This window comes from Molothrus ater, chromosome 4 (assembly GCF_012460135.2).
Source record: "Molothrus ater isolate BHLD 08-10-18 breed brown headed cowbird chromosome 4, BPBGC_Mater_1.1, whole genome shotgun sequence".
NCBI classification, from domain to species: domain Eukaryota; kingdom Metazoa; phylum Chordata; class Aves; order Passeriformes; family Icteridae; genus Molothrus; species Molothrus ater.
Genome location: NC_050481.2, coordinates 40,096,861 through 40,122,889, shown reverse-complemented (window position 1 = coordinate 40,122,889; position 26,029 = coordinate 40,096,861). Strand labels below are relative to the sequence as shown.

The following is a 26,029-nucleotide window of genomic DNA, read 5'->3' as shown; positions in this document are numbered from 1 at the left end:
GACAGGATCTGGTTAATAACAATGTCTAATAGTGACTAACTACCAGTTTTTCAAAAGCATTTTCTCCTGTTAATATCACAATAACAGAAAGACATATAAAGAAAAAGCAGCATCCTATAAAAAAAGCCCTGTAGAATCCTAAACTGACAATCTCTATGAACTACTGATGCATTTAAAAACAATTAAATACATAAACACCCTCCCTCACCATTTACAAATATGACATTTCTACTTGGGAAAGGCATTTCTTGGATGTGCACAGTGAATGCATAGAGAGAATAACCCACGTAAACCCAAGTGTGGTGCATAAAAGATTAAAGCAGAAAGGCTTTATACACAGTTGGTTTTCCAATAACCCCAACAGGAACACTCTCTCAAAAAAAACCTAACTATAGCTACAGACACACATACACCTACATCTGTGTTTATAGCCACCTGCTCTTTTACACAAAGATATTGGGCACACAAAGAAGCAAATCAATACCTTTTCTCTCTTAAATGGTCAACACATGTTCCTATCTGTGCCCACTTACTGTTGTTGTGCTTTAACACACTGCACATTCACAGTTATTTACACAAGATAAGAAGTGCTGGTTTCCAGAGTTGTCCTTTTTATGAAGCAGGTTGAAGAGCATGAAGCAGAATTCTCATGGGTCAATGATCAAATACGATAAATGCAGTTATGGTGGTTTTTTAGATGAATGGAATGATGTGATTGTGTTTTAAGAGTGCAACCAGCAGACATCAAATAATCTTACAAGATTGGAAGGTCTCATCTTCGAGCATGTTGTAGGTAATTGCTTTGTAGGTTTTAAGTGAGGATTGCTCAACATGCAGCCCAAAGACCAAACATAGCCTGCAGAGTTCTAAAATGTGGCCTACAGATGCCCTGTCCTTGTGACTGCATGAGAAGGACAAAGCTGATCAACAGCAGATTATTTTCTATTGCTGACAAATACAATCAAACATTTCCTTTTTGCATCTCCAAGCTGCAAGTACAAAACAATATTATGATTATATGAGCTAGCATCTTTTATACTGATAGTCATAAATGAGTTAAAGGTGACCCCGCATTTAAAAAAACTGCACACTAACTTCAGCACTCACCAACGTTTGGGCATTTGCATGTGTAGATACATTGGCTGGTCAAATTACTCTCAGTCAATTCTAACTGCATGTATTTATTCTGGAACAAATGCTCTGCTGTGAAAATATATTACCATGGAAAAAACAAAGCAGTATGGAATGATTATCCTAGAATTGTTACTCAACTTTTACCAGAGAAGACTCTGAAGAATTTTATTCTGTACTTTTCTTAAATAGCATGAATTAGAAAACCCAAAAATGCCTATCTCTTGTCTGGCAAGTTGTTCATATATATATATATGTGTGTATATATATATATGTAAAAACTTGTGCCTGTATAAAGCACCATATGTTTGTTATCTATACTTTTCAGTTATCTCTATTTTATCAGTAGGCTTACTCCATAGAGGAAAAAAACCCAAAGACAGAACTATGGATGATATTTCTGTTTCTGTAGCACTACATTTTGAAATGTAGCACTGAAAAGTATGTTCATTTGAGCACATATACCTTCCAAGAGCCGATAAATTTTTTTTAAGCAGCACTCTTTCAAAAACAAATATTTATACTTCTCAGAATAAAGCCTCAGAAAAGATAAGGATTTTTTTCCATGTACAAGAATTTTTCAAGCACCTGCTGCTAAGGTCAAACTTGTACACACAAAAATATTGTTGGGGTAGTTACATGCAAGTAATTGAGGGAAAAGTTTTCTGAACATTTGAAAATTAGTTGTGAAGCCTTTCATGCTTAAACCAGAGTGAGATTTAAACCACAAAGAACATCCAAACTTTTTCCTCCCCTTATTATTCAACAGCTAATGTAAAGTAAAGTAGGGAGATCTTATTTCTTTTCTAAGGCAGATAAATGTTCCCACTGGGAACTGCAACAGGATGCCCTATAACCCTGTCTGCAGCAGATATGAATAAAGCAGCAGATTGCCAGCTGGGCAGATGGGGAGATGTTATTTCTGCTCCTCAGGTGAGGAGTAAGCATTGGTAATGAACAGCAGACAGAGCTCTAGAGCTGCATCTGAAAATGTTCTAGAAAATGCAAACTGGACTTCAATAATCAACAGTGGAAAATGAACAAACCATCTCTTGGCAGGGCCTCTCCAACATTTACTGCATAAACTTAGGTATGAACTAAAGGAATCTACTTCAAATGGATCTTTCAACAAATAGGCTTCATCAGGCTCTATGAAGACCACAGCTTAGATTAAAAACCAGTTGTGTATATCAACTTCCTCTATCCAATCACAATGCAAAAATAATGATGCATAGTAACAGAATGAAGAGGATGGCAGGGTGTGTAACACTCAGGCTACTTATTCCTAATTTGACCTGGATTTAGCATCAAGTAAGCAAAGGTTCTTGCAAAGCAAAATTATTCAATTCTATTAAGATAGCTTAAGTTAAAACAAATTAATTAAACTTGAAACAAATTACTGCAAGTGCATAGCTAATAAACTTATTTAAAAACCCCAATAAACAAGCATTTATTTCCTCCTATTTTTACAGATGTGAGTGACTACCCACACTGGGGGAAATTCTGTGCTCTCACCCAGGGGAACCACACAAATGGCCGGATGGCATGCTCCACCCAAGGACATTCCTGTCACTGAAATGATCACAGCCTGTAACATAGAAGAGGAAGCTGTGCTGGCTTTAATCACACTGCTATTCATGAAATGCACTCTTCCTGGCTCACTGCCACAAAAGTTTGATACACTTAAACTCAGGAAAAAAAATAAATCTGGCCAGAACAATAATTCAAAATCAAAATGTCCGGGCTGACTTTAAGTCTTGGAAGTTTTGTTTGTTCTTTTGGCAAGAGCATGCCTCAAGGGCAGCAATGTTATGCATGTCTTTGTAATTATACATAGGATATATACTATACTTCGGATACAGGTGAGAGTCAGGCATGCCATATTTTTTTAAATTATGTATTTTCACATGTTACGTTCCTGTCTGCTGGGAAGAAGTTCTGCCAAATTTTTACAGTCTACTTCAACAGAAGGAAACTATTACTTTATCAGCAGTGGATCTTATTTCCCTAAAATAAATGGAATTACAATCCCACTAGAAAATCCCACTGGGAAAGGAATGGCTTCCTGACGCCCCACTGCTAGACATAAGAAAATTGGACATTTTACTACAGGATTAACAATATGTGGAAGCAATAGTTTTCCAACAACTCCCCTTGCCAAACAAAATAATAGGGTCAACTGGCTCTAGAACAACCCACATGTAAGTTGTGTTCAGTCAGAGACAGTTGCATTCAGGCAACACAGTTAGAGAACAAATACTCTCAAGAGGTCCCTCTAAAAAAAAAAGCCAGATATGCTAGATTGCTACTTGAGGAGGATGCATAAAGACCAAAAGGAGACAAAACAATGACCTGACATGACATACTTTTCATTCTGAAGAGAGAAGTCTCATCTTTTTAAACATATGCCCATATTATTTCAGTTTGTAACTGTTGCAGAATCACCATCTCAGAAGAGAGGCTACCCCAAGGGAAATTAGCTGAGCGGGCAAGAAATGAGGACCAGAGACCTAAGATCTGTAGGAAGAACAGGGGAGAGTTGCATGTCACAGCTGGAGCTGTGTAATAGCTCTCATTTTTGTCAGTGATGGTTTCTACCATGTCACCTCAAACCCACAGACATTCACATGTTCTCTCTCCACAGTCTGGTACTTAATCCAGCACAGTCTATGTGATGTACTAAGCCCACCCAAACACTACCCGTCTCTAGAAGATGACATGAAGGGAGACACACCATGTGCCAGCAGGTTAGGTGAGCTGTGACATGGTCCAGTGAGCCAGTACAAAGTAGGAAGAACAACCCAGCTGGGGAAAGATCTTTTTTCTGGCAACAGTAACCTACTTACAGATCTAGTAATCCATTGCATTCTTAAATATTCCCAAACCTGGAAACCTGGACTACCAGACAGGAGGCAACAGAAGTGCAGTGGCTGAGCCCTGAAAAGGGTAGCTGTGACTGCTGCAGAACTACTGCTCCATGTCATGGCTGAGCTCAGTGCTCTGTGTCAAGGTAGCAATTTCTCTGCCTGAAACAATAAGTGATGAAAAGATAACTCCACTACACCTGACATGTCTGGTTATCTTGCATAATAATTGCAGGACTACCCCTTCCAGCCAAACAAACCCCACCTTCAAGGGAGTTGTGCTGACCTCAAACCCCTAAACCCAAGATCCTGGGTTCAGGATCCCTCACATTCAGGATCCCTCACCACTAGAACTGCTCCTGAGCCTAGCTGCTGAAGAAAGTGTACAAGCTAAATACACATTTGTTTTTCAACAGTGCTCAATAACTTTGCTTTGGCAGGATTACATCCTCTTCCATGGAGGTGGTTTGAGAAGAAGATACCTTCAGAGCATCCTACTGCATGCTGAGGGCAAGCTCTTGGTTAAGGGCTGCAGGCAAACCAATCTAGGGCCAGGCACAGCAAAGGAGAATCAAGATTTTAATGGTAACTTGCACAAAAATCTCTCAAGATGGCACAACAAAACCAAGAACAACCATCTGATACATAATATCAGAAGAGGAAAAATGTTGGATACCAGCTACCACAGGATAGTACAAGTTAGCTAAGTGGTGGTTGATGAAAGCAATTTTATCAACAACATTACACAATCACTATGGATATGTTTATTCTACAAGTATATCCCACATTACTTGATACCCAAACTGGCTTTCAATCCTCCATTACTTCTGCTAGTTTCAGGGAGAATAACCAAGTGTTACTAGACTGTCTTAAGAAATGTACTTTATTTTTTACAAATAGAAAGCAAATGCTTTCTGAATTTTTTTCCTTCTTCCTTTCTTTTCTCCCTGTTTTTTAAAATACTTGCAATTCAAACTGAAACAACAATAAAAGCAATTTGTACTCAAAAATTTGTGGAAGGTTTCACAAGTAAATATTGCGTCATTTCATACTGACATTTTTGTTCAATAGGTACATAAAAATAAAGAATTGCACATTACAGAGACAGCAGTTTCAGTAAGACCATGCAAGCCAAAAAGATGACATATTAAAAATGATCTAACACATTGCTCGATACTCAAAGAAAATCACATTCTGTCACATAATTAAATGGAATATGGGTTCTAAAGAGAGACATGGATGAAAACTACATCATTTAGAGGATGTTCAAAACTGACCTCTCTACAGCTTGTTTCCTACCATCAAACTTTCACACAAAAAGTGACCCCTCTTCCAGACACTTTCTTCACTTTTCCATTAAATAATTTTGTGCTTCAAATTTGGGCAATGAGATAAAATGAGAACTTTTTCCAGCTATACTCTCCAAGTATGAGCAGATTTCCAAAAAAGATTAATTCAAATATTTTTACTATTAGTTTCTTCCAGATATGGGACAGAATATGCTTCTATGTTTCCAAGTGAAATACAGTAGTAACTCTGAGGATTTTGTTCTACATTATCAAGCAAGCAGGTAATGTTCTGCTGCCAAGGCTAGCAGAACAAAGACATAAGAAAAACATGCAAGTATGATCTTTACATAAATGCCAGCAAGTAAAACCATGTTTTATCCAGAGCCTTCACTACTTCAGCCCTCCTTCTGTAGCCAGCATGCACCAGATTACTCTAATCCATTCCTACAGCCAGAATACAGAGAAAATACCTACAAAAAACATTCACATATTGCACTTGGGTAACACATATTGCACTTGGGTTTCTGCCATGTGCATTTGCTGACAGCAAAGAGTCCTCACAATTGATTGCATGCCACCACTTGCTTAGAAGATGGTGGTAGGTCATGGGAACAAACTGGGCACATTTGTGATGATGCTACATTTGACTCCCTCAAGCTATTGGCAATTACAGACTCGTGGTGGGATTTTCAGATTCTTCCTTTTCTGAAAATCAATCCAGCCTACTTTCATAGATGCAGATGTACCAGACTCCCAGGCTGGAGCAGTCTGTCCACAAAAGTCCCTGTTTTAGATAAACCAGTTGCACAAGCATAAAGTAGCATGAAAACCTCTAAGGTTACAACAAGAAATAGAACTCTTATAGTTAAAACAGTGTAAATAGCTAGCCTTTTCTCTCCTTTTTTTATTTTTTTTTTAGCATCACTGACTCAATTTTTTCCTTTTCTTTGTGGATGAAACAGTGATAGAAGAATGCTTCTGGGAAAGATACATTCATGCTTCCAAAAGGGACAGTTGAAAATAAGTAGGGAGAGGCTGCAGAAGCAGAGAAGGTAGTTGTCCAACTCCATTTTGAAGAAAAGTGCTGGGTAGAGTTCAGGAAGAAGAATCATCATATTAAATACAGACTGGCAAAAAGAAAGTGATGTGATGGTCTGAAATTGTACAGGGCTAGGAAAAACTACTCTTTCCTATTACTATCTTTTAAACTCCGTCACTCATTGCCATTCTGCCACCTTTGCCACTAAACATTACTAACAGCAGAGCATTTGTTTTATGAGTTAACTAGATCAATGCAATGAAGAAAACAACCATTTGCCTTGTTATTCCTGAGACTTATCTGGAAGATAAGAATTGAAAGTAAGTGGGGTAAGTTATTTAGGAACAGATAGGGTGCTGAAGGCAAGGCAGAACTTGTCACAGTACAGGATCCTCTCAGACCACACATGTCAAACCAGAAGTTTCCTTTTCTTTCTAACTGTTCATCTAAACACACCATAGACTGATCCAGATCAGAAAACCTGAGCAGCTGGGGAAAGGGAAAGGAGGTGGAAAACAACTCACACCTCAGGAAACAGAGGCCTTCCCTGTTGTCCATGTTTACTGCATATCCTCATGCAGACACAATGTGGGGACAGGAACTGGATCAAGCAATGGCTGCTACTTCAGCTGCCACCACCACCTGAGAAGTGCACCTGGAAGTCACAGCCTCAGAGTTAAAACTGTTTTTTGGCACAGAACAGATGAAAATTCCAGGGTGTAATTTCAAAATGCCTTTCACCATTGCTACTGTGAAAAGTATCTATCCTCCATCTCTTCCACCTGACTGTTCATTCATATCCCCAGGTCACCTTCCTTTTCTTGCTTGCATAAATAGAGGCGTGGAAAGGAGAACAAATAGCAACTTTTTTTTTCCTCCCCCATACCAGATTAGTTTCAACTTGAATCAGCTCCCTGATCTGATTCACTGTCTGGCCATGCAAATGTTCATGGCAGTATAAGCAAAAACATTGCAGAGACAGAACAAAAGGCCAGATGTAGCAATAGAGCAGGAACAATACTTTCAAAGATTATATCAACTTAAAGGTGTTTGCAAATCCAAGCCCTAAGAACATAAATGTTTACATCTCAGACACTTAATGCTTGATGTGGAAAACCCTACAGAAGAATTGGAAAAAGATTGAAAGTGATGACTTCACCTGCAGATACATGAAATAAAGTGGAGTAATAGGTTATGTATTATTTTTAGTATGGCCTTGAGTTCCTAACCATGTTGTTTAGCAAAATTAATAAATGTTAGTAAATTAGCTGAAGTAGATGAACACATGAGAACAGGTATGCAATAATGACTACAGGAGTCAACAGCATAAGTCATAAAATCTTTGGGCTCTCTCAAACCACAATAATCAGGATCTCGCACAAAACAAACTCCTCAGGCCCTGCCCACCAAATAATATCCTTTCAGTCATCCTCTAACAAAGGGTGCTACTGAAGCACAGGGTAAGCATTTAAGTTCTTACAGTATTAGCTATCCAGATCATATGCATGTTCTGCCTTGCCAGATGGCCTGTAATCTGGTCTCCCTTGAAGCTGAAAGCATCACATTAAAACTCCTAATTGGGGTAATATATTCATAAAGTAATGACCTCAGTCAGTGCTTCTCAAAGTGGGTTACATCATCCAAAGGGATCATGAGAAAGCTCTAAGGCTATTGAAAAACCCAAACTGAATTTGGGGGTGAAAAAAGATTTAAATATAGAAAATATAGAAAATGTAAGATTATAATAAAACTAAATTATCCTTAAACATATTGACACCAAAATAATCTGAGGGATTGTTCTACATTTGCAGACTGCTCACAGACAACTCTTAACCCTCTGCAGAAGACAAGAGTAGGCTTTTCTCAGGTTTATGTGAGAGAAGGGAAGGAAAAAGATCAAGACAAATAATTGCACAGATTAGGAAAATATTTTGAAAAAAAATAATATGTATATTGATTTACATAATTTTTGAAAAAAATTACTTTATAAAAATTCAGTAGAAGTTTCACAATTTTGCAAGGTGCAATTGCTTTCTCTAAATTATTGGGGAGTTTTGTCAATATCCACTGCAGCAAGTACCTATCTGATCATTAATGGAAACTCCACCCTTAACATTTTCAACCTCAAATTTTTACAGAAACGGAGAGAACAACCATGAGTAGCAACCTACTCCTCCATAGCTCTGTGGGCTGGCTTGAGAAATATAATAAATTTGCAGTCATCATAGTAAAACTGGTCCAAGTCCTGTGGACAACCTGAAACTTCACAGTGGGATCAAATGTAGCTTTGTAGAGAGGCACACAGTAGGAACAACACTAGAAAAACAAATGAGAAAAAGGACAGATATGAGAGAAGTTGTTCAGAATAATTAATTATGGGATGCAAAAGTAGAGACTCTGAGGGCCTTCCCTCAAATATTTTGCTGAAATAAATTCAGCCAGACAGCAGTGAACATGAAGCATTGTTAGTCACCTCTCCCTACCTAACACATGGGAGCAGATGTCTTCCGAAGGTGCTATCCCTCAAGCTGCTATTTATGAGTCCTGAAATTCTACTTTATCCAACCTGTTTTCAGGCATCTATCTATTTGTTCTTCCTCCTAGCAGTAGGTACAGTTTTTCTCCCTCATTTGGCTTCTTTGTCCAGTAGCAGAGAGAATTAACAAAACCACTTTCAAAAGAGTAAAAGTCTTCCTTGTTCTAACACAGCCACTGTCCTGACAGGGAATTTTAACAGTTCAAATCCAAAAAAGCATACTCAGCACATCTGACTTGTTACAAAAGCACTAAGCAGACACAAAACCTGTTTTCTAGAAAGGCTTTTCTCCACTCATTTCAAGTGATCTCCATACCAGAGATTTCAATAGCATCAAAACATTGCATGCGCCCTAGTCAGATGAAGTAAAAGTTATAATCTCCATATCTGGTGCATCAAACAAATCACCTACTTGTAAGATTCTTAGGCAGCTTACCACCCAGCAACTGGAGAGTACTCTCACCAAAACACTGTGCAAAATACAGTGTACATAACTAAAATACACCACTTAAAAAATAAGTTTCACTGAAGTTGCTACAAAGGAGTACATACATTAATATAAGAGGAATCAAGAGCACTACTGAACAAACAAGGGATGGAAACTGCCTTTAAGTATATCAAAATTTCAAACCATGAATAGCTCCTAATACTCAGGAATTCACTTTCAATGCACAGGTATAACATTTAAGAGTAAAGAGAGCAGTCAAATTCTTTCTTAATAAAACAGGCAACAAAGCTACAAGAGGTTTTTAGAACAGATTAAAAATTTTGAACATGCATGAAATAAAAAGAGCACAATGAGAGTACAGTGATCTGAAAGCACTCGAAACACCCAGAAATGCAACTTGGCTCTCAAAATTTTACTGGTGTATGCCCGATAATTTTGGCCAAAGCAGAAGTCAGAGACAAGTTTATGCTGATAATCATATTTAGATTCAGAAGAAAACCCTTTACTTTCTTCACCTTTTGAATTCGATCAAGGATGCTTGTATGTTTAAAAGTTCATGAGTGTCTAAACACTCTATGTAAGATCAGAGGACTCTCATTGCAAAGCAAGGCTTTGTAATTACAAGCACAAATGAGGTTATTGGGCGGGATACCCTTCAATATTAGGTGTCTATCTGCAGGTGCTTAACAAGTACAGCTGATATCTAATGCCCCATTCTAGTTATCAGAGTTCTAGTCCAACCTAACCAAAGGAGGTTAAATCATCTCATCTGCAAAGCAGACAGCCAACCAGTCAGCTACATCACATTTTACATTACACCAACTGTACTGACCAGAGATCTTGTGACTGCAAAAGTGGCTTAGGCAAGGCAGGGTGGATTCACTTGCCCCCACATTTGAGATGCCACTTTGAGATACCAGATTCAGAAGGCCACTGGTCTCTTACTGTCCATGCTACATCTACTGACCCTGTGCAGTTGCCTCTGCTAACTTCAAGCATCTGAAATGGCTATAGATACCTGCTAATTTTTAGGTAAGTATAGGTACTGCTAGCACAGATGCACGTACGTTCGGGAGTTGAGCTCAAATAGAACCTTTGCTATTGTGCTGTTAAAGACTATTTCTGGGAAAATAGAAAAACATATCAATTTGGAGTAATAAATGTATAAAGAGAAAATAGAAATGCTTTCAGGAATATATTCATTTAGCAGGCCGAAACAGCATTGTATTTCATATTTTGCTAGTTTTACATGGTTTAGACATATTCACTATGCAATTAGAAATAGATGTAGAAACAGACGTCGCCATTTTGTACCAGCAGATTTTCTTGTAAGCATTCAAAAACCAATAATGTTATACCAAAGGGCAAATTTTCCCTAGCATTTTGATTCTAATCAAGAATTCTGAGTCTAATCAAGATGAGCTGTCTTTTAAAACCAGCGTGGCAAACCAGAAAGTACTTACGGTTTATGTGGTCAATGTAGTAGACACCAATCTGAGGGTCACACGCGGCTTCCCATCCCCATGGCAATTCATCCCCAACACAATCCGCAAATGACAAGGGCTTTGTCAACCTACAACAAGGAAACAATTCAGTGATATAGCTTTTCTCCCTTCCATGTATCTGTTACTCATATTAATTCCTATTATGACAGAAGCTGAAGAAACATAGCAGAGAGAAAGTAGAGCAAGTTGGTTTTTTTTCCTCTTAAAGCAGAACATATTATTGCAAACATTTTTCAGTACAGGAACTCAAGTGAGAAATCCACTGCAACACCCTTCACATTTGACAGTCTAAAATTAAACAACAACCAACAGCTTTAAAAAGAATAAATTATCTATATTCCTATTTGTCCCCAGGAAAACTGGACCCTTCAAGTCAGTGAAGAGAGCACACGATTTCAACACCACTGTTCTAATGACCACAGAAAGCCTAGGATGCAGTTAGTAGCACTTAGATGTTCACATGTTGCTTTTGCAGGAAGACAGACTACTAATGTTTTTCACTTTAATAATAGAGCACCTATTTGTTATAAGAACTAGAGTGATAAATATAATACATGGGCTCTTTTCCAACTGAGGCTGAGCAAAGCTTTACGTGATCACCTTTTGGTCCTTTTTTTAAAAAAAAAAATTAGTATTGAGTTTCCTATTGATAAATCCACAATAAATGCCACCTCTAACACAGTGATATATTTAATAGAAAGAACAGGAAATTTAAGGTTTTATTGTTGCCATAGTGACAATAAGATTAAGTAGATATCTAGAGTTTCAAAAAATAATCCACAGAGTGACATAATGAAGAGAAATTTGTGGGACACACATGCAGCATTCCTTTCCTCACTGCTGATTAAGTTTCATCACCTAAGACTGTTTTTTCATTTCACCATTAAAATTCTATACAGATAAAAAGCTAATTCATATGTTTCAGGATTTTTTCTTTATTAATTCCTGACCAAAAGAAACAGGTTTATTGACACTTTTGTGAGAAAAGTAAAAGAAAAGAATAGTACATTTTACCTTTTACAAACTGAATTGGATTTTGTGTACAAAAGAGCAGATAGAAAGTACCTTACAAAAATATTTAATTCTTTTTGCAGCTGTAAAAAACAAATTTAAGGACAAATTTGATTTAGAAATAATTGCCCCGCTATAATCTTTATTATCATCATCATCAATGAATATGACCTACCAATTCTCTAAGTTGAGCAGTATTTCTTCAAGCTAGGGTTGCAGAAATCACAAAGAACAAGGCTCTCAGGATTCAAAACATTTTGAATATTGATTCTTTTTCAATTTATGTTTTTAAAATTGCAAACATGAATCCACTTCCTCATATTTCTCCAAAGTTTACCTCATAATCCAGTAAAGGTTACTAACACTTTATTGAGGTTCTGAACAAATTTGCAAGTATAACACAAATTTGCTGATTTATTGCCACTTATAAACTGCTATGTTAATCATTAAACACACCAAAAACTATTCTAAAATACAGATAAATTTAGCAATAAGGAATTGCATTTGGATCACGAGGATACAAAAATACAGATTATAAGCAGCACAAGCAGGCTGTCAACTTGCCAGTGATTTCCAGGGCCAGAGAAGGTCTGTAGCAAGTCAAGCCTATGTATTGTATCCTCTCACACTGCTGACCTGCATCTTTAATTCCAGACACTGGCACAGCCCTGAGTGGGGCTGCTCCAAGGACTCTCCAGAAACCCCAGCTCTGACCTGCCACCTTGCTCCTCCTCTCTGGACAGCAGAAACGGTGCGGCCATGGCCAGGATCCAGCTGTGCAGCTCAGCAGGCCAACAGCTGGCCTAGTGCTGCCATACCAAGCACACCTGCCCAAATGCTGCCTACTTATAATTACCAGCACCACTTCAAAGATTACTGCTCTGTTGTAAATAGTAATTGCTAGAGAGAAAGGGATGGCTCTTAGGGAAGCAGGAGAAGCCTTTCAACTCCAGGATAAACACAAGCACAATTTCAGGCAGGCAGCATGCAGCAGGCTGAACACAGGGCATCCATGTCAAAGAGTTCTCAGGCCACTAATGCTCAGACAAAGCATCAATCACATGAAAGCAACAGTGCTTTGGTGAATCTGGTTAGTCATGGGAACAAGATGTGCCAACTTCAAAGGCACACCTACCTGTGAAGAAAGTCCTGTCTCAAATTTGATTACAAGTGTAGATGTTCGTGAAACAAACTGAATAACGAAGTTCAGTGTCATCCTTGCCTCAACATTACAACATTAACTCAAAACTCAATTCATGTAGTTCTAGTAGGAAATATATTTGAAATGCCATATAGCAACATAGAAATCACAGTATGGACTCAAACTCATATGAACACAGCCAGATCGTTTTTAATAAACATTCAATACATTCACCAAATTTACACACCAGAGCTAGCAACAGTCATGATGTGATCCCATGCTGTAGATCACGTCTACAGCAGGGATATAAATAAGCCCAGTACAACCCTGACTTTTCATCTGCACTGTACACTAATTTTATTTTTAATCAAATACTCACTTCTTCCTATAAATAGCACATTCTCTAGGCTAGACTGCATTTGACTCTGATCACACAAATGTTCTGTCCAGGTGTTCTCACCTGTCTGAAACCAGATATGATAGGAATGAATAACAGCCATTCTCTCATCCCAGACACTCCATAAATTAAAGAGACACTAAAACACTGGGAAAAGTACTTGAGTGACCCACGCTGGACATTAAACAAAATGAGAAGAGAGTGACAGAGGTCCAAAAAGACAGGCAGTACAGGACAATTTGTTTTATGAATCCTGCTCTGCTGGATCATGCTTGAACATCGCATCCTTAAGATCTGAACTATGTCAGAACTGCTCCAGAGTAGATTTTTAAAACATGAGAAGGTTTGTACATGATAAGATCACAATTACCTAAGAGGGTAACATTCCCATGACTCCCTTTTTTGTTCCAGAATCTTTTAATAGCACATAATTTTTGAGCCTGATGTGTAATTTTACAACTGAACAGCAATCAGCACAAGGTGATTGATACCTGATTGCTTATGGCCCTCAGAACACAACATAAGCACTACTTACTTTCAAAATACGTATGACAAATGGATGAAATTAACACAACAGGAAGCAAGGGAAAATTTGCAAGACAAAAGTTGAGAGCAGAGTTACAAGATGTAATTGGACAGGAAATAATATCTAGGAACAAGGACTGAAGGAATCTTGTCTGTGTGAAGATCATTATCTGTGACATATAGTAATCTATGATAGATGGACTGCCATTACATTCATTAAATGTCATCCAAGAAAAATGAGGTTTATTGCACCATAATAGAGGATTAAATGCTGCATGTCTTGGGCACTGATATTCTAAGGGTAGTTCCTAATACTTAGTTTCAGTTTGTAGCCATACATTTAGATGTTCCTAAAAGAATGCCAATACTCTAAAGATGCCTTCGAAGTCCACATTTAGTATCCAATGAAGTTCAATTAGTTAATAAAAAGCTTGGATTTCTTTAATGCATATCATTAAGCTTAAGTATTCTCACCTAGGCGTGCCTTTTTTTTTTTTTTTTACCTTAGTGAACAAGAGGCAGGTGTGCATAAGGAGAAGTGGCTATTTTAAGGAAAACCAGGAAGCATTCTGCAATTCCATTATGCAAACAATCCAGGATTATTATTATTTAATCACTTTACAGATGCTTGGGGAGACTTAGGAGACAAATACAGTTTGCAAATTGAAGACCTCTGTGATCATATCAAATCCACATTTTTCTTTAAAGTTTTCAAAATACAGAGTTAGCTAGCTAGGCTCTTAAATGCAGATTCTGCAATGATCTATGTGTTGTCATTAGCAGATGTTCTTGCTTCTACAGCCATACCTGTAAGAATAAGTCTGTATATGCAGCTAAAGTTAATAATGAATTACAGGACCACAGCATATTCTTGAGTTGGAAGGGACTCAACAAGGATCATTGATTCAACTCTTAAGGGAATGGCCCACATGGGGATGGAACCCAAAACCTTGGTGTTATGAGCACCATGCTCTAAAAAAAATGAGGGTGAAGACACTGGAAAATGGAACCATAACTGCAGACTGATGGACTGTCAGTGAAGAAATAGTGCTTCATTTGGACAACTTTCTTATTTGATGTAAATCACATTTTGAAGTCCCCAGAACTCAGAAACACATAGAAGACAGGCTTCTTTCCAAGACTGAGGTCCACAAAAATGAGGCATTTATTACATATAGCAGTAAAACTGCTATATGTAATAACAAAACATCACATATAGCAGTAAAACATATAGCCCATTTCTGTGACCCAAGAATATCAAGAGGCATGTTCTTAAAATGTGTATGCACATATATGTATACACACACACACACACACTACTTTGAACAAACTGTTCTATGCAAGAGAAATGCTGGATTCTGCTGCATTCCTTCTCTGACTCCTTTTTTCTCCAAAATTCAGGATTAAATAAACTGTAATAATGAAACATAAGTTATACGTATTATGATTAGAACTCTATCAACAGAAAAAAGAAGAAGAAGGTTACAGTAGGCAGATCTTAGAAAATCACAGTGGGGGGCAGGGGGAAGGGGACACATACATGAAAAATAACCCCACCCTGCTCAAACCTGAAATCACCTCAGTTAGAAAGGAAGAACACACAGGTTTGTAAGAGGTACACAAATACCTGAGAATTATTAACAGGTTCATCTTAATGCCTTTCAAAATTACTTCCAAGAACATCTTCTTTGCTGTGTGGTACTTGGCCTACAGTCAAGATTTGTAGTTTGGAATTCAGTTGTAACTAGGGTCAATGCTCAACTTCTATAGCAACTTCAATGTGCATTTGAGAACTTTCTCCAAATACCCAAAATGAACTCATGTGCTTTGTTGCGTAGCAAGATCCTGTGTGACACACAAAATGTTGTATGGATTAAATTTAATTCATTTCTCATATATAGTGATGTATATTACACATTAATTCTTTTACAGTGCAGTACTTGTTAGCACTTTTTCTTGACAGAAATTTTTCTGAAAAATATACCTCTTCTCCAAACTCAAGGAAATGACAAGACAAAACATAAGCTGCTATTCAGATGTGCAGAAATGGGCAATCTATTAAAATGCAAGAGAAGAAATCCAGTGATGGAAGGATTGCATACACAGTTATCTGGAACCTATACACCATTACAGAAGGTGTACAGATGGTTTATCCACAGTAACACCCACCAATACAACAGTTTACAAAAAGTTTCCTTCAAGCACTTTCAGTTGGCACAATTACACAGAATAGTAACATAAAATCAGCATCAATTGTTTTTTTATTTTGCAAAAGGATAACTGAAAGTATTTAATTCTTATTTTGATCCATAGCTTGAGAGAAGCCAATGTAAAATTTTAATCAATGAAAGGAATGTACAAACAGAAGTAGAAAAATGTTCTCAATTCTTCACCAAACCTCCTGAATTTAGTGCTCAAGTTGGATTTCAAAATCAATCAATTCTTACCCAACTTTCTAATGCTATAGCCATTACTACTTTGAAGGATGTATAAAAATGCATTCTAATCCCATACTAATATGCTTACAAAGATGGATTTTACTCATTTCAGGCACTCAAGACAAATTTCTTAAATAAAACTTGGGCGTGCAATAATCCCATTAACTTCAAAAAGCCAGTTACCAAAGCTGAATTACTCCTTTAGGTTCCTAAGAGAGGTAGATTCAGCACATCTACTTCATACCTGAAGGTTTCCCTCTTTCCCTAGTGAGTACAGGATTCTGAATGCAAGAATCCTTAGTGTGTGCAAGGGTAACTAAATGTAACTGGGATTAGTTCTTTTGCAGGCAGCAGAGTACACACAGAATGGCAAAAGACACCCAGCTGCTGCTCCACATTGCAGGTCAGAGTTAAAGAGAGGCATTGCTGCTCCCTATGGCCGAGGTCACTAACAGCGTGAAAATTACCTTGCATAGGAAACACAATTTTCTCTTCTACAAACTACAGTGGCTGAAGCAAATGCAATTACTTTGTATTAATTATATTGCTGTCTCTTTCCTAACTTTAAAAGTAGTAATCAGGCTGCTTACCTGTCAAAAGGGGCAGAATTGGCCCACATAACACCCTTTTGCCATATTCTTTGTTCATTCAATTCTGTAAGTTATGAACTAGCAAATCCCACACAAAATCTCTCTCTTGAAAAAGCTCATTCATGAGACAGGACTTCTGCTGTAAATGTTTCACCATGTTCTTAACACAGTAGTGCCTCCCATTCAGATATCAGGCCAAGACATTATGTACAAACTTTGAATTGTTTAGGTACCCTTTTAATAAGGGTATTATTAAGATATACTGCCACTTTATTACAGGTATTATTTTGAAAGAGTAACTAAGTGGACATCAATACCAGGTAGAACAGATCAAACAAGGAGCAGCATGGTCGCAATCCCAGCTTGAAATAGTGGTGTAAAATAAACAAATATGGTAATGTCATGCATTTTTACCTTGTTCACAAGATGTGTGCAGCCAAATGTCAACAATGACTGTGCTCAAAAGACAGCAAACATGCATGTTACCTTTTCTATGCCAAAACAGAATCACTAATAGCTCAAGCAAAATATAACCCATTCCTTAACGATGAGATATTCTCAATAACATTAAATTAAGCTTCTTAATAGCACTAAATGTATGCCTGTAGACACTAGCATGTGCACCACTAATGTCTTTGCTTTGTTATAACACACATGTGCACACAATGGTATTGGTTTATAGTCAAATGTTCACAGCTACACTCCTGGCTAGAATGGATATGTAACAGTCAACAGTGCTGCACCTTCACCTTTTTGCACCACTGGATACTCAAAACCTAATTGCAGAGTCTGAACTCACAGCAGTTATACACTTCATGGAGACAAAGATTTATTAACCCCTGCAGCAACTATTTCCTGGATACATTGCATGAATTTTCACTTGTTTTCCAGATTTCAAATCATTTTGCTCCTGGTAATACAAAGAGAGGTAAAACACTCAAATTTGTATAAGAATGGAAACTTGAAATAAGCACTGATTCTGGTTTTCTAAAAAGTATGCTGGTATAGTACCACTTTTAATAGCTCACAATTTCTATCCTGTGATTCTTTTAAGTCCTTGAATACTTACAACAGACAGCAGACCTTAAAGAAATATATTTTTTGGTTTTGCAGAGTTTCCTTGGTAAAGAAAAATGTACAAATGTGCAGATGGAGAATTACGCTAAGAGACATACACTATTTCTCTACCTCACAGCAACCCAGAATGGAGGGACCTTATTTGAGTACATACTACTCAGATAACAGGCTCTCACAACTATTTAACAAGCTCAAAAACTTGGTTTCTAGCACTGAACTCCTACTGACAGTGATTTACTATAATTCCCACTTATAAGTGAGCTGTGGGTTCAGGCAGATATACCACATTCAGTGATGTTTCAGAGAATATCTAAGACTTTGAAAAATACACTTTCCATTAAAAGACTCTTGTCTAGCTAGCCAGCAAGCCAGGTAAACACAATACTATATTCAGGAAGCACACAAGGTCCAAGTAGAAACTAAAATTTAATCTTTTTCTGTCCTCATAGGGTTTGGGATTTTAAAAAAGCTTTTTAGAGTACTGGATAAGTGATTTCTTCTCTGTAATTTAGGCAGAGTACTCAGGGTGTTTTTGAAATGCTTTGCTGAAAAGGGCAGTGTGCTGAAGAGTGTCTCAGTTTCCAGTCAGCCTTCCAGAGAGACAGCTGCACTACCACTACCATGTGAAGTGGCAATATCAGCCCATCATCAGTTCTGATTGCTGCCTTCCTGCAGACCAACTCAGTCTCCTATGCTGTAGCACAGCATGAACTGTTCAACATATTCAGCAAGTCCTGCTTAGAAACAACAAGTCAGCACCTCACCAATGCTGGGGCTTGGAGACAAGCACTAACTACAGCAGCAAACTGTACTCCATTCCCCACATGTTTTCCAGCTCTTCTTGATTTAGTTAAACATTAAACTGCCAGGACAAGGATGAAAACAAGCCAACAAACCTTGCTGCAACCACACTACAACAAAAAGTCTTAAATTCACTATATTTATACATAACTTACTAAACTTGCGCAATATGGAAAAACCCAGGAATCTTGTCAAAAGTTCTTAGTTTCCAGTATCAATTATGAACATAACCAGTTTAAGCCAACACAGCTACAATTTTTACTACAAAAATTGTATTGTATTCAAGTTCTTTGAAACAAAAATATAACTGCAAAGTTTTTGAGTCCACTTATTGTAACAGCAGCACAAGTATTCAAAAGTAAAACCTGATAGCAAAAACAGCTGAACAACAAACCCGCTACAGAAAGAACGATACAGCTTTAGACAAGCAAAGGACATATTCAAAGTGAAAGAAAGTGTAGGTTTTGGTCAGATATTAGGAAAAAATTACTGCGAGGCTAGTGAGACATTGGAACAGGCTGCTCAGGGAAATAGTGGATGCCTCATACTTAGAAGTGCTCAAGGCCATGCAGAACAGAAATCTGAGCAAGCTGGTTTAATGAAAGATGTCCCAATCCATGGCAGGGGAGTTGGAACTAGATGATCTTTAAGGTCCCTAAGGTCTGTTTTCCCAAAAAAACACCTTCCTACTTCATTTAGCAGTTTTGCAAGTGTAATGTAAAAACATCAGAAATTAAGTGCTTGCAATATATTAACAAAAATAATACTCTTTTTATTTCTTTAATTTAAAAGACTTGTTCTCAATGTTCATAAGTTCTACGCATTCCCAAACTCCTAGGCTTTATGCAGTACAGAAAAGCTATGGATGAAAATCTTCAGGTCATCCAAAGACCTTGCCTGCTTCCTCCACAGAAAAGAATCCATACAAAATGGGCAACTGATGTCCTTCTCACACACACACACACTCAAAAGGAAGGAAGCAGAGAACACACAGGTTAAGCTTTCAGTCCAGCAGGCAGCAGACAGAGGGAGGCGAGTGCAGAGGGAGTGCTCTGCCTCCTAGCTCCATGAGATGCTGCGTGCATGTTAATGACTGCCATAAAAATGTGCTACCAGCAAGCAAGCCGAGCATAACTGCCTCCTCCCAGCTACAAAGAGGTGGCATTAGCTCAATGTCAGCTCACTCTGTCCCCTCACAGGTGCTTCTGTGAAACGGCACATGAACTGAATAGCTGAGACCCAGAAAGGGAAGAATGCATTTGGGAAGGAAGGGACCCACACCCACTGGTTGCAGGACCAGGTCAAACTGCCTGCTGGCTTGGTTTTTTGTTTCCTTTTCCTTTTGATTATGATAAACTATTTTGGCTTTCCACTTCACAATTGCCATCAATGAAGAAAAACCTCACGCTGAACTCAAGTACACATTTTACCACATCATTTCATCATTGAAGGTAGTAAAAGTGAAAAGGAGAACCAATATTTTCCAGCTCAGCATACAAGCTATTTGTTTCTGTAGGGCAAAGCCTCCAACCAAATCACTATTTGTAATTCATTTATCTGTTTAACATTGCCAAGTTCAATGCAAAGATGACATTTTGAAAGGTTAGGGGGGAAAGGGGACCACAGAGAAATGGAAATGGATAATACCATGAATGTTTTCTGCAGCTGTTTTCTTTGACGCAGCAGTTGGTCCTGCACTGGCATGTAAGCACTATAATATTAGACACCTGGAATGTGAGGAATGTCTGATAACCATAGCCTAGCACATGGATAATTCCACAGCCATAAACCAATGATATGACCTTTGCCATTCCCCTGGAAAGCTCAAATGCAGTGACATTATGAAAAGGCTATTATGTGCAGTGTTGCTATAGGTTATTTATATATACATGACCGTACACTGTTGTTAGAGGGAAAATGTTATCATCAATTGACAGCACTGTTAAGAAACTTAGCTATTAGTTTTAATTTAATTACATAAATGCCACGCTGTTTTCTGAGCAATTTTAAGTGTTCCAAATCCTCCAATCTCTGGGTGCAAACTTGACTTCGAAATGTTTTCCTCTACTGTCTTGTACCACTCTGCTCTTCATTTGACATATTTACTAGCAAATATTCTTCCTACAATAGGAAGATGTACTCTTAAAAATACTCAAGGTAAGAAAAGAAAAAAAAAAAAAGACAAACCAAACAAACCCCAACAAATCCAGTCAAGCATTGGTTCATGAAATTCAAAAAATGGCACAATCTGCAGGAATTTCCACATGCAAATAGAGCAACCAATCCATACCCAAAAGCTTACTGTTTGATAGAAGTATGATACAACAAACTACAGGTAGAAAATGTCTAAAGACTAGAATTCTTTATTAGGAATTAATCAAAACAGATAGCCTTATGATAGAGGACTAAAACATTCTGTTAATTTTAATGATTTGTCATCTTGGCTGTCAGGCACAAAGTACCAAAAACAGTTTTCATGACATAGTGTTAAATTTAGGACATTTTTGTATTGTGATAATTAAATATGAGAAATAGAAATGTATTTCAAAGAAAAAACATAGTCAAAACCCAGAAAATGATCATATTTAATATCAGCATTAAAAGATCTTCCCAATCTCTAACTTTTCCCCCTCCTCCTTTCTGTAATTTCATATACACATTAGTCCAAATCACTCCACTACTCACCTCATCAGCCACATAAAATTATTGTGAAAAAAAAATCTGTTCTGTAAACTCCACTTCTCCTGTAAACAAACCCTTGCATTGTAAGTGACCTTTGGATTTATAGAGAGGATATCTAAAGACTCTCCTCACCTAACTCTGCTCCCACTGAAGTCAGCAGGAGCATTACCAATTTAGAAGAAGGAAACCTAAATCTAATACTTTCAAGAAGTATTATCCATCTGAACATCTCAGATAACCTCACTGACATTTGACTTCAGTGCTGTGAAGCCCTTCAGCCAAGTATACCAACCATTCCAGAAGTGGGAAAAGGGAACTTAAGTTAATATGTCCAATGTCTCTGCAGCTCGGTTACAGACCCACAAACTGCACCCAACAGGAGAGAGCACCCCACTCTGTTATTCTCAATACTGAGTTCTTCATATCTTGATTCCAGCTTCTCATCCAACCACTTGTAACAATTTTCAATGCATACTTCATTAAACATTCTGTGTTTTGCAGTACAATGCAGCTCCTGTTGCAAAAAGACTGAGCTAGATCAGAGCTCAAATGGCACACAATCACTTGGTGGATCTCTAGTCTCTGGTAAACTGTTTCCAGATGCTATAGGAGAAATCTTTAAAAATGTGTCAACGATTTTTTACATGGAAAATGAGCAAACACAGCACTGATTTCATGAAATGGCCACAACGTAATACTAAAGAGAAAAAGGACAATGTATTTGTATTTTAATATTAGTAAGAGATCATTAAAAAGTCTGCCAACCCTTGGTGCAAACGGTTCAAAAAGATCCCTCAATCTCAGCTGTTTTCACAGATAAGAGACTCTAGAAAAATCATTCTTGAGAGCAGAGTGATGGAAGTTAGGGGCTAACATACATTAGTAAAACTGCACAAAACTGAACTAGCGAGCAAGGGCCGTAGCAAACCTTTGCTTCATACAAATCTAACGTTGAACTTAAAAGTGCAAGATAATGAAGTCAGAGTACTGTAAGATTACAGCAATGTAAATTTGTAATTATAACATGATTTCAGATACATGTTCTGGCCTACACTTAATCTCTCACACTAATAATTTTAATACTAAGAACTCTAGTTCATAATGCTTTTTTTAAACTGCCCTTCTTTGTATCACTCTGAGATACTCAGAAAACAGTGTTACATTAAACAAAAACAATGCAGAGTTCCTTCAGCTTCTCTACTGCTTTTACATTTCTTTATTCACAATATTAATTGACTTCAAGATTTAGATCAAATTTATTCTCAGTGGCAGCAGGGTTTGAGGAATGGGAAATATGTAGCAATCCTCCAACAGGAAACGCCTAAGTTTGCTGTGACTTCCTTCACACACACCCACTCCCAGGAACTGCCTGAAAAAAACATCCCAAAATCTTTAATGGAGGGATTAATTAAAATTTTCTAGAGTTCCTAGCAGAAGCACAGCACAAACACAGTCTACTGAAGTACGGCCTTCTATTGGAAGGAAAGGAAAAAAAAAAAATCAGCTTCTGCTTCTCACGTCAAACTGACTAAACCCCTTTCAGGTCAGCTATCCTTTTTGGTTCCCTTTCCCTGAACACTTACAAGCCTTTCCTCTACCTCTGGCCTATCATTGCTTGTCACACATCCCTCTTTACCAAGTGTGGCTGGCACAAAGTTGTTTAGGGCAAGGGAAATACTTCCAAGGCAGTAATTTGCAAAAATTGCTGAGGAATTATCTGAGACACTGTAAAAGGGAACCTGGAGTTTCCAGATGAGTTAATACTCTACTTTCTGACTCGAATAGAGCTGCCTACCTTTCCCAAACATGAAAATGCACTCCCTTCAGCTTTATTAGCAGTTTGCATTACTGATTTAAAAGATTATTCTAAACCAGGTTAAATTATTACTTCCAGGAATACAGTACATATTAAAACCTCATCCCTATTTGTGGTTGCTAATAGCACAGAGTAAATTACCATTTCTTCAAATAAGCATACAAAATCAAAACAATATTCAAAAAATATCTATGAGTAGGTAACAGCCATGTTTTATGAGTCCTCCCTTCTAAGGTGAAAGCATATGTGAGAAGGGGAAAGAAGATGAGACTAACACAATGAGGCTATTCAGCACATTTTCAAATTCAATTTCTTAAGCTAACACTTAAAATTAAAAAAGGAGTAGTTTTTTTGCAAAAATCTGTGAAGAGATTTTTTACGACTGTACTAGAATAAGAGATATCAGTTATTTTTGCCAACAGCACTGAGGAAGTCATTCAGCTTCTCATGGGTGGCTCTGAATCAGCTGAACATTTAGCAGAAGTCAAATACCGAACAGCTCACTTACAAGTTAGGAGGAAACAAATATAAAACAAATAAGAAAAAACAACCACACAATTTATATAAAACTGTTGTGTGATTACCTTTAAATACTGCATTCAGCTCAGGTAGCCCCTGCACTTCTGCACCATGACAACATGTTGAAAGGAAAACTACAGATCAACACACAGAGGAAAATGGGCAATGGCAATCAGGGTATAGAATGTAACATAACTGAACAGGTTAATATCATTCATCTTGGTAGTTGCTTACAGAGTGCAAATACCAAACACATGAAAGGCACAGGCAGCATTTACTCTGTTTCTCATGCTACAAGAAACACATGCAGGAAGCACAGAAGAGTAGGCTCAAAACAAAGTTTGCACAATGCAGAATCATAGCTGGACCTCACTGCCACTGCATTTTGTTGAGTTCAAAATCAAAACTGCTTTCAAAAACAGATTTGACAAAAATTACAAAGAACAGATGCACAGTGACAGTAAATACGATATTCCGGATACAACCATTTTCCTACTGGAGTTTAGTCTTCTGCTTCAAGACACATACTTCAAACTGAAACTTATTAGAAAGTATTCTTAAAACTGTCTTACTACAGAGAATATTGTGAGTATCATAACTCATAACTAAAAATATCCTTGAAGTCTCTTCAGTGTATTCTTATTTAATAACGATTTAGTTATTGAACCCATTTATAATGAATCACTAGAGTTTTGCCTAACTTTTTTTTTTTTTGCTTGTGTTGAATTATAGTCACAAAGGATTTTTTTTTTAGAAGTATTTCTTCAAGTTGACATTTCTTGGACTTACATGAATCCCATTTCTGGCAAATAATAAATGGTCAAAATTGAATTTTACTAACAATGGAAAGCTAACTTAGTCAAGAGACTAACAAGTTTGAGTTACATCTTAAATAAGAAAGAAGTCATATCTAGTCTCAACTTTTGACTAAAAACACAGTCCCAATTCTCTTCATCTGTCCTAGTTTTGCAACAGCAGCCTGCATATAATTATTGACTTTCTTCAGACTGGTGGTCAACAGATTGTATTCTACCTGCAAGCCAGTAAAAAGTGGACTATTGGAGGGACCTGTCCTGTTTAACACCTGTATTAATGATTTGGAAAAGGTATCAGACTTGCATAGGACGCCATGCTGGGTGGGAACAATCAACATAGTCAAGACATGAACATCATTCAGATGGAGTTGGGCTACAGGAATGGCCCAACAGGAACCTTCAGAGACTCAGAATCAACAAATGCAAAGTCCTGCATCCAGGAAGCAAATGCCCCTTAGGGCAGTAGAGGCTAGGACTGTCTGGGGAGCAACTCTGGGCCCTGGTGAGCAGTGAGCTGTCAGTGAACCAGTGCCCTGGATGCAGAGAAGGCCAAGAGCCTACCCTATCAGCAAGAGTGTGGCCAATAGATCAAGGAAAGTTATTACTACACCCAGTTCTGATCTTCTAAGGCAAGAAAAACATGAACAAACCTAACTGGTGCAAGCTCAAGGGAAAGCCACCAGGATGCCTGGGAGATGAAGCACTCAAGCACTAAACTGAAGGGAAGAGACAGAGACTGAGGGGTGCTCAGCCTGGAGAAGAGGCAGCTTCAGAGGGATGCAGCAGCAGACTGCCCCTACCTACAAGGAAGTTTCTGAGATGACTGTCAGGCTCTTTGCAAGGGTTAACGTGGCAGAAGGATGAGAGAAAACAGACATGAGTTGAAACAAGTTTAAGATTAATATAATGAAAAAATGTTCACCATGAAGATAGGCATGGTAGGAAAACTAAATGGAGTAGTTGTATGAGAGCAACTCCGATCTCACAGCTGACCATGTGTTTTGCATATATTTTTTAAATCTTTGCTATTGTCATGCTTCCAAACCATAGGCACACATATAAACAGCTGTGTACTCACTCCTGCCTTGCTTTTGTTTCTTGGAGCTTAAAACTTCATAATTGTGTAACTTGAGTAGAGAAAAATTATTTTTGCACCATCCTAATGCTGCAGTTCCGTAACAATTTAAGTTGACCTAAGCTGGCAGTCAGAGTTCTGTGTTTCCTCCATGCTACATGTTCACACCTCTTCTCTGGCATTCTTATGACTCCATAGTACATCAGTTCAAAGAAAAAAAGCTAAGAGGAAAAACTGAATTTTAATTTTTTTAAAATCAGTTTAGCTGCCTAACCAGTTCACTACCAGTAAAAATGCCAATACAAGAAAAAGGGTGGAACCATTTGCAGT

General features: G+C 37.7%; 2 protein-coding genes across 3 annotated transcripts in view; one reads left to right on the top strand and one right to left on the bottom strand.

Moving 5' to 3' along the window:
- Nucleotides 1–26,029, top strand: part of DCTD (dCMP deaminase) — a 191,187-nt gene that overhangs the window by 86,167 nt on the left and 78,991 nt on the right. The gene's annotated exons all lie outside the window — the stretch shown is intronic.
- The window catches only part of WWC2 (WW and C2 domain containing 2), a 95,257-nt gene that overhangs the window by 49,261 nt on the left and 19,967 nt on the right, over nucleotides 1–26,029 (bottom strand). Inside the window, exon 2 of the mRNA XM_036382250.2 lies at nucleotides 10,771–10,880. Within this exon, the coding sequence (XP_036238143.1) occupies nucleotides 10,771–10,880 (110 nt within the window). The remainder of the gene's footprint in view (nucleotides 1–10,770; nucleotides 10,881–26,029) is intronic.